Consider the following 13163-nt stretch of genomic DNA (forward strand, 5'->3'; position numbering starts at 1 on the left):
AATGGGCGTATAGCCGACAACAGGACTTACCAACAAGTTTTACCTTGTTGACAATGGGTTGTAGATAATGCGATTCCGTTTCTATAAGGGGGTCGACTGTGCCTGCCATTAAGACTAAGTAGCATAATTGTAAGTGCAACACGGATGCAATGGGGCCCAGTCTTTATTATAATTATATGTACATACATGTACGTACAAGGTCTTTTATTTCACATATGTCTTAATTTTTGTTGAATGCATTTTCAGATTATAAGTTCATCAGTATCAGAGCAAAAAGTACAAACCTAGCTCCAGATTTAGTAAACAATTTTGCCCACTCGTCGGGTTTAAAAAAAGCCGCTGTGAAATTTCGTGCAAAATCTTTATATACGAATCGAGCACCATAATTTCTCTTAACGAAATCTTTAATTTCTGGATCACCTGAAAAGCAAATTATGATTCCTGTAGTTATAAGCAGATATGAATGTACGTTTTTAAAACGATTGAAGAAATACTTACATTAACTTTCTTAAATAAAGAATCTTGGAAAAAATATTTACCATCAACCCACAGACGCCAGAACCATTCACTTTTAAAACTCGGAACAGAATATACTCCCCAATGGATAATAATGCCAATCTTTGCCGAATCGTACCAATGGGGCAAAGGACGAGTATCTAGATCCTTCCACTCCGGCAAATAGATTCGTTCATTTGGCGTGCTTGTAACATTCGAAGTTGTCAGCATTTTATCGAATGTCTGGGTAGTATTCAAAACTGCTAATAAAATAGACAAATGTAACGCCCTCATATTTCCGTAGAACATAAGAAATAGAATGTAAATAGTGTATCAACATTATTAAAAGTTTGTCTTTTGTACTTATTTAATTTGAATTCATTATGTATTGTATTCGGTGTGGTATGTAACAATCGGATCCACTTATGTAATTATTATATGTTCAAGTGTTTGGTATCAATCAATTGGTATTATTCTTAATATAGTGTATTTGTTTAGGTATTTAACTAAATGTAAACAATCTTGAAACATCTTTTTATTGAAACATACACTTTACAAATCAATAGGTATAAAAATAGGCATGCAATGTCATATGAAGCTAATTATTTGTACATTGTTTGGGAAAAGCACTATATAAACCTCGGCGGGGACGGGGATTGCTTGACCCGTATTATTTATTACACGGCCTCGCTGGCGCTCGGTCTTATAACTCGTACTCGTCCAGCAATCCCTTACTTCTTGGCCTCTGCAACGATGTACTAACAAAATACAGATTATGTGCATTTATAGTAACTACTTCTCAATTATTGTCATGCCCTAAATACAGGGCCCACAAGTGTGCTTAATATGATTCTATCATCATTTTTAATTGTGGAAAGCAATAAAATGATTGAGTCAGAATACGTTTTACGTTCCTTTTATGCATACTCGAAGCAGACAGGACTGCTAATCTATTGTGTTTTTTTATAAGTACTACCTAAATTGCGAGGGGGCGGCCGTGGAGCTAGTTAGATTCCGAAACCCTACTCACAGCCCGTTAAAGAAGTCATGATATGAATCTGAGAGATTCTTTAAAACTATTATAGAATGAAAGATATGGACGTAATAAATCCTTGAGGCGGCATGTAGCTGTCTGGCTTTCATTTCTAAGAGGTAGGTAGGTACATTTGTTAATAATTTAGTAGCATTACCTCTAGCTAATAATGAAAGCATCGTGATCAAACCTTCATATCAAAGAAGGTCCAAACCTTGGAGAATATGTGAAGTCACCAACCCATATCGGGCCTCTCTGGTGGACTATGGTTTCGACTATGGCCTTACAAGCGCTCTGCAGCGAAATTAACAACGAAGTGATCATTAGTGTTGTTGATAAAATAAAAAAATATAGATTCCATGTACACCATGTTTATTATATTATCATTAAAATGTATTATAATATAGTAATGTTGTACGTAATTTTATTTATTTTTTGTTTGACAAGTTCAGAAGAAAAAGGCCCTCGTGGTAATAGAAATTGTTGAATATTAACTTCTAGAAACGCTAAAAATTTTTTCCAGTTATTGCAACTGTGCTAAGTATAGACAACTGATTACTATGTATTTCAGTTTAAAAACCCAAGTATAAACATCATTTGGAGAATCGATGTCGTGTTTATTATGTAGAAAACGTGTATACAGTCTTTAAACCCGTTACAGTTGGTGAGATCTTCAATACCCAAGCATGCAAGTTGTTTTCACTAAAATATTCTACTGGCGCTGATGATCGGAAGATCTTCGTGAGGTTAACTTCAACTACATCATTAACAATCTGCGCCTGTAAATCATCAGATTTAAAATGAATATAACTATAATTATTAATACAAAAATCAAACCCTAAGAAAGATTCATTCGATTCAGCTGACAAGCAACTGAGCTGGCTGCGGAACGAACCCGCCTTTTTTCTAATTTTTCTATGAGCTCGTTGCAGATCTTTGTTCTTGGTTTTCGACTACTTTTTGCCGTTGCGCCATCTGTGAGAAATCTATGAAAGTGTATTCTTCACCTGGCCAGGTTTCCTTACAACTACCAGCGACTGACTAGATACGTTGCTTTTAAGTTAACTAATGTACGAAATCTTAATACAATAAAATAAACCATACAAGCGTACTCCAAAAATTCAGTAAATTCACCATCAATATACGTCAACTACATGGAAGAAAAAAAACATGGAAGTGCCTTAAGCCTCGATTACTATCAGAACCAATGTCGCCAAAACGCACAAATCTTGATATTGATTGGTCGTAGTTTCAAATTTAAAAAGAAAAAATAATACCCAACAGAGTAAAGATTAACCTACATTTTATTAACCGACTTTAAAAAAGGAGGAGGTTCTCAATTTGACTGTATGTTTTTTTTTGTGTGTATGTTACGCGATAACTCCGGTATTTGTGAACTGATTTTCATGATTTCGTTTTTTGTTGTTTAAAAAGGAAATGGGACCACTATAGAAGTACCCCCTGTACGTCTATAGTGGTCCCATTTCCTTTTTAAAGAAAATCATCCTCCTCTAAGGGTGGCTGTTCACGCATGAAGATTCATTTTTATAAATAGCGCCTAAATTTTACTAAGGAGCAATTATTTTAATGGTTGATTTTGCTATTTCTCCAACCCAATGCGTTTTTCTCTCCATATACTTTGAGTAGTGAGAACCGATTTTTATTATCTCCAGTGTCAAGTCCTGTATAGTGGCGAATTTAAGTTAAATTTAATTTAATTTAATTTTTGACTGCCTCTGTGGCCGAACGGTTACCATGCCGGACTGCCATGCAGAGGTCCTGGATTCGATTCCCAGGCCGGGAGAAATATGTGTATTGGCTACATTTATTTCTCTCGTGAGTTTGGGTGTAATTTGTGGTTGTCTATGTGTGTGTCCATGGCACCTGCGACACAGGGTTTCCCTAGTGCGGGGCTATGTTGAGTGTGTGCGTTATTATTATTATTATAATTATAAGGATATTTCAATAAAACTTAGCAAATAGACGTAATTCAACGTACTTTTGAGGTCGGTTTTTTTAGTCTCTGTACTGAGATTATTTCAAAGATATCGTTGAAAGTACAATACCATCAATACGTATTATTGCAAGTTACGACGTTTTGATATTATATTGAAATTTCAATCAATGTGCTGCCATCAAGGGGTTTATTGCTGAACGACGATGTATTGGAGTTATTAATTTAGTTCTTCAAAAAAGAAGCGACCATACTGCAGGGGTATAAGCTTTACTTTCGTTTCTTGTAACAAAAAAATTATTTCGATAAACAGAAAATTGAAAGTTTATTAAAATAAGAATAAATAAATAAAATAAGAGTATGAAATACCACCACGGGTAATATTTTTGGTACGGCTATCGTTTTTGCACTTCAAAATAGCACAATAAGGCATTCTTTTAGGATCTTAGAGAATTTGCACAAAAAATGACACAACCATACCATATAAAGCGAAAATGGCGGACTGAGCTTAGATAGGTTTTTCGAGATCTATAGTTGGCATGTGTCCGACGCTAAATAACCACTTCTACTGTATTTATTGTTCTGTAGTCAATTACTACAACTACTCGTCCAAAGTAAACACGGTAGTTCTGCTGTAAGTAATCGAGGAGGTGAACAGTCTGCGGACTACCCCTGTTGCAGCTTCAGATCAAGGTCATCAAATTATTGTAAGTCTCGAATTTCCAACTTCAACCAAATTTTAAGTCGATCAGACAAGAGGAAGTAAAATAAATATAGTCATTTTATGACTGAGACCTCTGCACTAACTGGCATGAGCTGATGGTCTTTAAACAACTGGCAGATGTTCAAAAACATAGCTAAGAATCACCATCACCGTTCTAATTAAATTGGACTTCAAATTAAAAAACAAAACGCTTTTAGATCAGTCCATACGTTTGACAGCTCAGACATAATAGACACATAGATACACTGCACACAAATGCTTCAAGTTTATATCTGCTCTCATTTTGCATCAGGGTTAAAAAGGAGGTGGGGAATAAATAGGTGGAGGGTATTCAGCGGTTGTAAATCCTATAATTCTATATGGAGAATTAATATCTATTTACTTCAGAATTTCAGCTACTGGAAGTGCTAATGAATCCCACAAGTCGATATCCCTTAGAGTGAAATATTTGGTATTGAGATTGAAAAAAGGCATGCACTATTTTACGTTACCTACAACCCTTAATAGCCTTTGCAAATAATAATAATAATAACGCACACACTCATAGACTCGCACTAGGGAAACCTTGTATCGCGGGTGCTATGGACACGCACATTGACAACCACAAATTACACCCTAGAAACACTTTTCCTGGCCCGAACCTCTACATACAGTGTTACTTTGTAAATTAAGTAAATGGCCTTGGAGGGTATCCACTTAGCTTACCTCTTATGTCAAGGACATACTTACGTTTACTAATGCATAGCCTTCACTATTTAAAAGTTTAATTTTGTTTTTTTTTCTCTTAAATGTAAATTCTGCATCTTTCATTTTCAATATGCCGTCACTTGGCCATTTCAAGAAAATTGCATAAACTGCTTTTATTGTGTCAGTTACATATGGTAAAGCTATGGGTTCTAATTGGTTGTATACTTTTTTGACACAAGTGTACCAAACGTCTGGGTTGAGGCTGTCCCTCTGATGGAACCAAGGCGAAGTATTATAGATTGCTTCGCCATTAATATCTAGCCATTGTCCTAATTGTAGAAGTCGCTCTTGAAAAACTGGTACTATGGTCCCTTCTTTCGTTGGTCCTACGTTGATTAGCGCATTTCCTAGAACAAAAAATCAAGTTTCATGTAATTATGAACACATAACTTGAGCGTAAGCAATTAATGCAGCCTGAAAACGAACGGTGTTAGAGCGAATTTATAAATTTTACAGTCTAAACTTTTCACTATAACATATTCACATAAAATGCTACTGACTCAACTTTCTTATATCAGTTTAGTCCAATTGACCTGAATAATTATTTAAAAGAAATATATTCCTTTAAAGTATTCTAAAAACAGTCCGTTTACTATTTTGGAAATTCGGGCACCCAACTCAACGACAATGTCAACGCAAGCTGGCTGCATAAGGCTTTATTACAATTCCTCGAATTCTTACCACCACAGCTGACCGTAGACACGATAGTTTCTATCAATTCATCGAAGTTGCACACATCATTTAACTGCATTTCTCTTCTATAACCCCAAGACTTCCTATCCAAAGGGAAAGCATTCTCCCATTTATGGTGCATCAAGGTTCCTGTAATGGTTAGGTGCTATGTAACAGTTTTTAAGAACTTTTTTATGGTATTACGTGACGGGACGAACAAGTCGTGCGCCTGGTGGTAAGCGACACACCTGTCCATAACAGTTGCAGTGCCGCTAAAATGGCACGGCCACTGCACCCGTCGCCCTGAGACATAAGTTGAAAAGTCCCACGTGCCTTCATCAGCACTCATACTCTTGAAAATGGGAACGCAATAATGCTCGCATTACTGCTTGGCGGCAGAAATAAGTAAGGCGGCATTACTATCCTGGACGAAACCTTTCACAGGAGCTCCACTGCTACTAAAAGTTACATAACTTATAAAGTACCTAAAAAATATTCTATTTAAACGACAGTTTCGTCGCGCTCGTGATATGATTTTACCTTATTAATCTAGAAAATCTGCCAACTTTTTTCTTGCGTGTGTGTGACCAGTGCCGCTCCGAGCTTTAAATGGCAAAGATCTGAGGGGCACTGCCACTGGGCCGGTCGCCTTGAGACATAAGTTGACAAGTCCCATGTGCTTGTAATTTCACCAGCACACTTACCTTACAAAACCGGAACGCAGTAATACTCACATTACTTTATACTCACGTTATTATCAACGTTAGAAATATGTAAGGTGACGGCAATACTTTCCTGGACGAACTGTTTTACAAGGAGCTCTATTGATACTAACTACATACACATTATATACTCCTATAAGGTTTCGTGAAAGGGATAAAGAAGTTTATGTCCGTGTAATAGGAACGACGTTTGGGCGTTTCGTTTCGGCTCAATCGCCGACGCAACGACAGTGGTCAACACGACATTGGTGCATGTCTTGTGCACTCTTGATGCATGAAACTTTTTCTGATTGATTCAAATCGCGGTGATGTGTGGTTGAGACGCGGTCAGAACAGTTTACTTGACAAGTAATTACAGTTCTGAATATATATTTCGTGTTGTACCTATCTACTGCGATGTACTTGATGATGATAAGTAGAAGGTTTAGGTTGTAATCGACTACGTTGTCCCAATGCTTTGCGGACATCAGACGTGTTCAAAACGTTAATAAAGAAGAACTAAACTAAGGCTAAAATCATGCTTACTTGGATTATATTTATCGTCGCAGTTGAAAATGTCTCCATGGCGACAGAGAGTACCATCGCCTAATCTATCATTTACTACAATCTCGTCCTTAACAGGACTCTCGTTGTAGAGCCAGGCTAAGAGTTCACGAGTTTTCCAGTAACTAGTATTAGCTTCACTCTCCCCATCAAACCAAAGCACAGAAGGTTTGTAGTTCTCAATCAAGAATTCAACGTCGGGCCAAACTATATTGTCAGGGTACAAAGTGGTTTTGAAATGTGCTTTTTTATCCCTTAAGTACAATTCGTTGTACCATTCTAATAGAGAGTAATATACACCAAACTTCATGTTGCGATTTCTTATAGCCTTTGAAAGAACTCTCAAAATGTCTTTCTTAGGTCCCACATCTATCGCATTCCAGTTAGGACGCCCTGACGGGAACAGAGTGTATCCATCGTGATGCTTAGCAGTGATAACAACGTATCTGAAACAAAAAGCGTGATAATTACTTTAATTAACTCTAAGTGTGTTATTGCAAACGATTTTTTTTTATATTTTGATGTGTAATTGACATAAGACGTATTCTATCAATGTACCAGCTGTATTTCAGTATTCCGTTCTTGAGATTAAGCGGCGTGCAGGTTTCAAAGAAACGAACTAGTATTATTTCTTGAAACACTGCTTTCCTCTTCTCGGCTTTGGTAGATAGACTGATTACATGTTTTAAACTAATCATGATTGATATTTTAGCGGTTAACAACTATAGAAATATAAATAAATAAAATAAAATAAAAATCTTTTATTTCGGACCACAGTAATCCATATATGTATATATAAAAGGCTGTATAGCCTTTTCTATACTTAGGGGGTTATCGACCGAATCGTAAATAATATTGTAGAACATTCGAATTAAATGAGGAATGTTAACTCGCCTGGTAGCAATAGCTAACGGGTTTTATGACCTTTTAAAAGCAGTACAGTAAAAATTGTGACGGTAGTCTATATTATAGATATTTTATTAGACATATAATTGGAAAGAGTCAATAAATTGATTACTGGAAAGAGCCCTGAGCAAGTATTGCATTTCTCAAGATTTGATTCTAATAACCATCATACATAATGATGATAAAGCTATGAGAAATTGGAGGGTTTGCCCCAGGTACATGATAAGTGTCGTAAATTAAATTGTTCAAAATGTTACAAACTTTGCTCCAGATGCGACGAAAAGGTCTGCCCATTGTTCGGGTACAAATTTTTCCGCTTTGAACATTGGCGCGAACTCTTCATAAGTCATATTAATGTGATATTCACTTTTTTTCATGAATTCCAAAACCGGTATGTCACCTTAAAAACATAAGAAATATTAAATAAATAACTTTTTTCTAAATAAAGTTTGCTTATGCACTTTCGTTGAGTTCATTTCCGCGATATTCGCAACTGTAACTGAAACGCACATGTATTTTAACTTTTTTTTTAAGTCCTCATCGAAACGAATCATATGAGCCCAAACACTAAACAGCTGCCGTATTCTGTAGGGGCGTTCCCCTCATCTGTCTGCCATTTCCATCATCAAATCAGCTCTAGGTCACCATAACATTTTATTTTCATTGAAATTACATTTATGTGCCAAGTTTTATTGAAATCGGCTAACGGAAAGTGAGTGTTTAATGAACTGGTTTTACCCCCTAATTTGCCACTCTTAGAGGTGGAATATCATCTTCAAATTTGAATGGGAGTTATCGGGTAACCATACTTATACAAATAAATACAGTCGAAAACCTCCGCGTTTTTTGAACTTGGTTTTTTTGACCAATACTTTTACCTCCAATTATCACAACTTTCGAATGTGAAAACAGAAATGGCATGCATTCTTCTTTCACTAATTTTAGAAACCTGTACAAATAATGGTACCTCTTTATACGTAAGAAAATATGTACATATTTACCGTCTTTCCAGTTTTTCCAAAACCATTCACTTTTAAAACACGGTACCGAATACACTCCCCAATGAAGGAAAATGCCGATTTTAGCAGAATCATACCACTGCGGCAGAGGGCGGGTATCCAGATCTTTCCAATCAGGCTTATACATCTTCCTTTTGGTTGCAGACGCAGTAATTTGATTATCTATGTTATATGACACTTCTTTGGAGTAAATTTCAAGCAAAATGCATAAAAAAATCAACTTCATTGCACTGTAAAAAATAATTTAAAATGGCGGGTCGTCCTGCGTTAGTCAACCGTGGCCATGGGAAATGCAAAGAGCTCGAAATGTTGGTTAGTTACGTGAATGTAGATCGGAAGATATAGTTTTATTTTAAATGTCTATAACACGAAAACCTAAAAACTCGATTTAAAGTGGGACTGAAGAGGAGTGCAGACGACTATCCCTTTTTGAGAAAAAATAATATATTTTTCACCTCACTAAGCTCGGAAAGGCACTTACAAAGAGAAATACTAGATAAATAAATATAAAAATATATAAAAAATTACGAGGGTCGGAACCGTCATATATAATTCTATTTAATGTATTTAGTCACATCGGGTTTGGTAACACATCTAGTTATAAACAAATCAGAATATAATTATGTAATTATTTTTTCACCTCACTAGCTCGGAAAGACTGTCTTTCTCATTAGAAATGTGCGCGCAAAAGCGTTTTTTGCACGCTAGCGTGGAAAAGGTTTTTGAAATTCGAACTTGACGATAGACTGTGCACCTAACTTTTTCTTTCGATGAAAAAAAAGGTGGTACGTTCAATTAAGCGATTGGTCGTACATTACTTATATATGTAACATAAGTCCGTTGGTATATTTTATTCTTATTAATGTTGATATTAAGTTGACAATGATAACTAATTGTGTTTATTAAATTATTTAATTCGTCGAAGAACTAAAATAACTTCAATAATCACTTAATCACACAAACTAAAGTACAGGCAAGAATAAAAATTGATGAGGTGTAATTTCAGAACGCATCCGAAGATAAACTTTTTCTTTTCATTAAAAAAGGTTTCATAGTTCAACTGTTTTTCTTTCATCTACCATTTCCCTCGCTACAGTGAGGTGAAAAGTTGTGTGTTTCGCGCGGCAGCAAAGTTGTTTTGCGTCTCGTGCCTTGAAATCCTCGCTACGCTCAGGAATCTATATTTGAACGTGTCATTATCTTTTTTATTTCATCGAAAGAAAACTTTACGTGCAACACAGATTTCATCATCAAATTCGAATTTCAAAAATCTTTTCCAAGTTAGCGAGCACGCTGATTTCTAATGAGAAAGACAGTCTTTCCGAGCTAGTGAGGTGAAAAAATAATTACATTATTATATTCTGATTTGTTTATAACTAGATGTGTCACCAAACCCGATGTGACTAAATACATTAAATGGAATTATATGTGACGGTTCCGATCCTCGTAAATTTGTGTATATTTTTATATTTATTTATACAGTATTTTTCATTGTAAGTGAATGTTTGAATTCTGTTTTGAGTTAAAAATGTCGTGAATCATAAACGATATATTAATATTAAGTTTATTAAAATTTTTAAAGTTAACTTGTATAGTTGATTCAATATTAACGATGTTCCACTAGACCTTTATTCGCAACAACATAAATTTTTGTTTGCACTACTAATTAACCGCATGAAAAAAATATTCAAAACAAGCGCAGCTATTTTGCACGATTTAACCTTCACTGGGGTCAAATAAATTTACTTTCGTTTTTATTAACATGGATTTCCTCAAAGTAAAGTCTGAATCTATTAATTGCAAATAATAATTAACTTACCAAGCTTCAAAATACGAACGACGTGTTAAAAAAATAATATATAGTCGGTTTTAGCTTTAATAATTATTAATAATTACTGCAAAAATATGTGCTGGAAAAGAAAACCACTTAAAGCCTGTCGCTGAAATAAACAATAAGCGGTATTAAGGTACTTATATATAGGCGTGGAATACAATAGATTTATGATATTATTGATATGACGTTATTATTATTTATATGGAATAATACCTCAAGCGCTATTCTATTAACTCAATGATAAATGAAGGCCTATTTTATGAAAAAATAAATCCAAAACAAGTAAATATTATTTATTATATTAATAACAAGATAAAAACGCCTCAATCAGGGGCCTGCGGGCCTACTACAACCTCGTAAGCCAATATTACTTTAACCTTACATTGACTTTTCGTACCATGACCATTGAAAAGTTGTTTCAGAGAAAAACATCCTTAAGCTTTTTGTGTGGTGAAATGTACATTTATTTTTTTCAATTCAAGATATAGGAACGTATAGTGTGTGTGGCTTACATACAAAAAGAGAAAAACATTTTTTTCACTAAAAATAGTTTTTTTAACAAAATATATATATATAATAAAATATTAATTGTATTGTAATTTAGGCAGTGTTATACCCGTTACTCAAAAGTAAAGTATAAACATAAAAACCGAAACTTTTGCTGCCATTTTACTCGAAAAGTTGCAAGTGTGCAAATGGTTTGTTTTTTCTTGGTAGAGAATGATTAGAACGTTTTTTATTCCATTACTTTGGGTCTGTGTGATTTCTTCTCTTCGTCCATATCTATAAGACAAATAGGTAGGCTCTATTAGCTAGGATGTTAATAAAGTAAGCTCTATTGGGATTTTTGGAATTAATGAGCGCCAGCATGTTTAAAATAGTAAGGTAAAAGAGAGCGCTACTGTGCACTGGTTTACGTCAGTTTTGTAAATAGACATTATATTATTTAAAAACCATTTTCAGTGTTTACCAACAATTGTGTGAAAAGTAAACAAAGGAAAAATCCCTTCGATCCGGCTGAACTCGAACTAGCGACCTTGCCATACCGGGGCTATCGCTCTCCCAACTGAAACTGCTACGGCAAAAAAATCGTTAAACCCAAAACAAAGAAATACCATCTTATCTACCATCAACACACACAAAATACATGGAAATAAGAATTTGCAGTACTTCTTACTACTCTTCACTACTGAGAGATCTTGACCACCCAAGCATATGTACTAGTTTCCGATGATATATTCACCAAATGAATTACCAATGTGCCTTTTGGAGAAATCTCGTGCTGTAAATAACAAAAATTAAACTGTATACTATGTTTCTTTATTATACAAATTGACGGGACGAACAAGTCGTGCGCCTGGTGGTAAGGGACACGCCTGTCCATAACAGTTGCAGAACCATTTAAGTGTAGATGATAAAATTTTATCAGATGACAAAAATTGTACGTTTCAAATCGAGGGTCTAGAAATAGATACATTTTACGTACACTTTTTCCTATGTTCCTATGTTCCTATGTTTCCTATGTTGTTGTTTATGTATGTGTTTATGTATTTCCATTGGTTCACCGCCCACTTAAGCAAGATAAAAAAATTTCAAAGTCCACCAACACAAAAAATAATAGAAAACACGTATGTTTTATATTAAGTTATTCCAAAAAAAAAACACAGGGAAAACATAATTTGTATATGTGGTGTAGTTTATATAGATTATTCAGGTTTTTTACAAATGCGTTAGGTAGCAACCCCGGGACAGCATCAACTCCCCAACTGTTTCTGAGGCCCCTAGAACTCTTCAGCGCGCCGCGCGCCGGCTGGAGGACGATAGGGTCCACTTTGGGAAACTATGGTATACGTTCAGAGGAAATACATATTTCAAAAAACGATTCTTTTATGGGGAACTGTATACGTTTTTACACTAAGATTCCGGAGAATATATTAAGATCATCATTTCCTAGTTTAAACCTTACATTAAAAGTATTTTAATTGAAAAGTCAAGTTTGTAATAACAAAATTGAAGAATATGTTTAGATAAAGAAGTATGGAAAGACAACAAGAGTCTAGATTCCACACAATTATGATTCAAAAGTGTGTTCCGTAGTATTTAAGTTTATTTGAAAAGAGCATTCCCTAGAGTTTCTTGCTCGTTCTCAGAAAGTTCGGCATAGTGAACTATGTTTGTGTTTGTTGTGTTTGTGGTTTAAAAAAAATGACGTTTTCAAGTGTAAAAATTTTACCTATGGAATAAATGATTATTTGATTTTGATTTTGACTCAAAACGCGCGTCACCGCTGCATGCGCGCGTCAGCGTTGCATACACCACGCACGTCCCCGCGCGTTCCGAATTGCAGGGCACTGACAGTGTACGTGCGCCCTAAGTCTGCTAATTTTAAATCATCTCAGTTGTGTCGATAGATGTCAATGTCAGTCTTTTGTACGTTTGGCATTCTACTAAAAGTAGTGGCTTGTCAGTGGCTATCTATTGAGCACTATTCAACTGCCATTGCATTTTTTTTTT

General features: G+C 35.2%; 2 protein-coding genes across 2 annotated transcripts in view; both read right to left on the bottom strand.

Moving 5' to 3' along the window:
• Positions 1-1975: 1975 nt before the first annotated feature.
• LOC113237526 (tissue alpha-L-fucosidase-like) lies at positions 1976-9138 on the bottom strand. Its single transcript, XM_026474045.1, has 6 exons — positions 8798-9138; positions 8058-8196; positions 6873-7336; positions 5635-5775; positions 4936-5300; positions 1976-2307 (listed from the first exon to the last, which is right to left on the bottom strand). The coding sequence occupies exons 1-6, from the start codon at positions 9039-9041 to the stop codon at positions 2149-2151; spliced, it is 1512 nt and encodes a 503-aa protein (XP_026329830.1). The 5' UTR covers positions 9042-9138; the 3' UTR covers positions 1976-2148.
• A 2198-nt stretch (positions 9139-11336) lies between these two features.
• Positions 11337-13163, bottom strand: part of LOC113237544 (putative alpha-L-fucosidase) — a 6697-nt gene continuing 4870 nt past the window's right edge. Inside the window, exon 5 of the mRNA XM_026474088.1 lies at positions 11337-11931. Coding sequence (XP_026329873.1) covers positions 11836-11931 — 96 coding nt within the window. The 3' untranslated portion in view covers positions 11337-11835. The remainder of the gene's footprint in view (positions 11932-13163) is intronic.

Source organism: Hyposmocoma kahamanoa, unplaced genomic scaffold, assembly GCF_003589595.1.
Source record: "Hyposmocoma kahamanoa isolate Upper Pololo Valley unplaced genomic scaffold, ASM358959v1 93, whole genome shotgun sequence".
Taxonomy (NCBI): domain Eukaryota; kingdom Metazoa; phylum Arthropoda; class Insecta; order Lepidoptera; family Cosmopterigidae; genus Hyposmocoma; species Hyposmocoma kahamanoa.

What these genes read in the sequence shown, in the direction of transcription:
- LOC113237526 (XM_026474045.1), bottom strand. Translation starts at nt 9,041, where the DNA reads ATGAAGTTGATTTTTTTATGCATTTTGCTTGAAATTTACTCCAAAGAA. An exon ending in TTCGTCGCATCTGGAGCAAA is followed by an intron (nt 7,337 to 8,057) that starts GTTTGTAACATT and finishes TTTTTGTTTCAG; the next exon opens with ATACGTTGTTATCACTGCTA. An exon ending in GTCTACGGTCAGCTGTGGTG is followed by an intron (nt 5,301 to 5,634) that starts GTAAGAATTCGA and finishes TTTTTGTTCTAG; the next exon opens with GAAATGCGCTAATCAACGTA.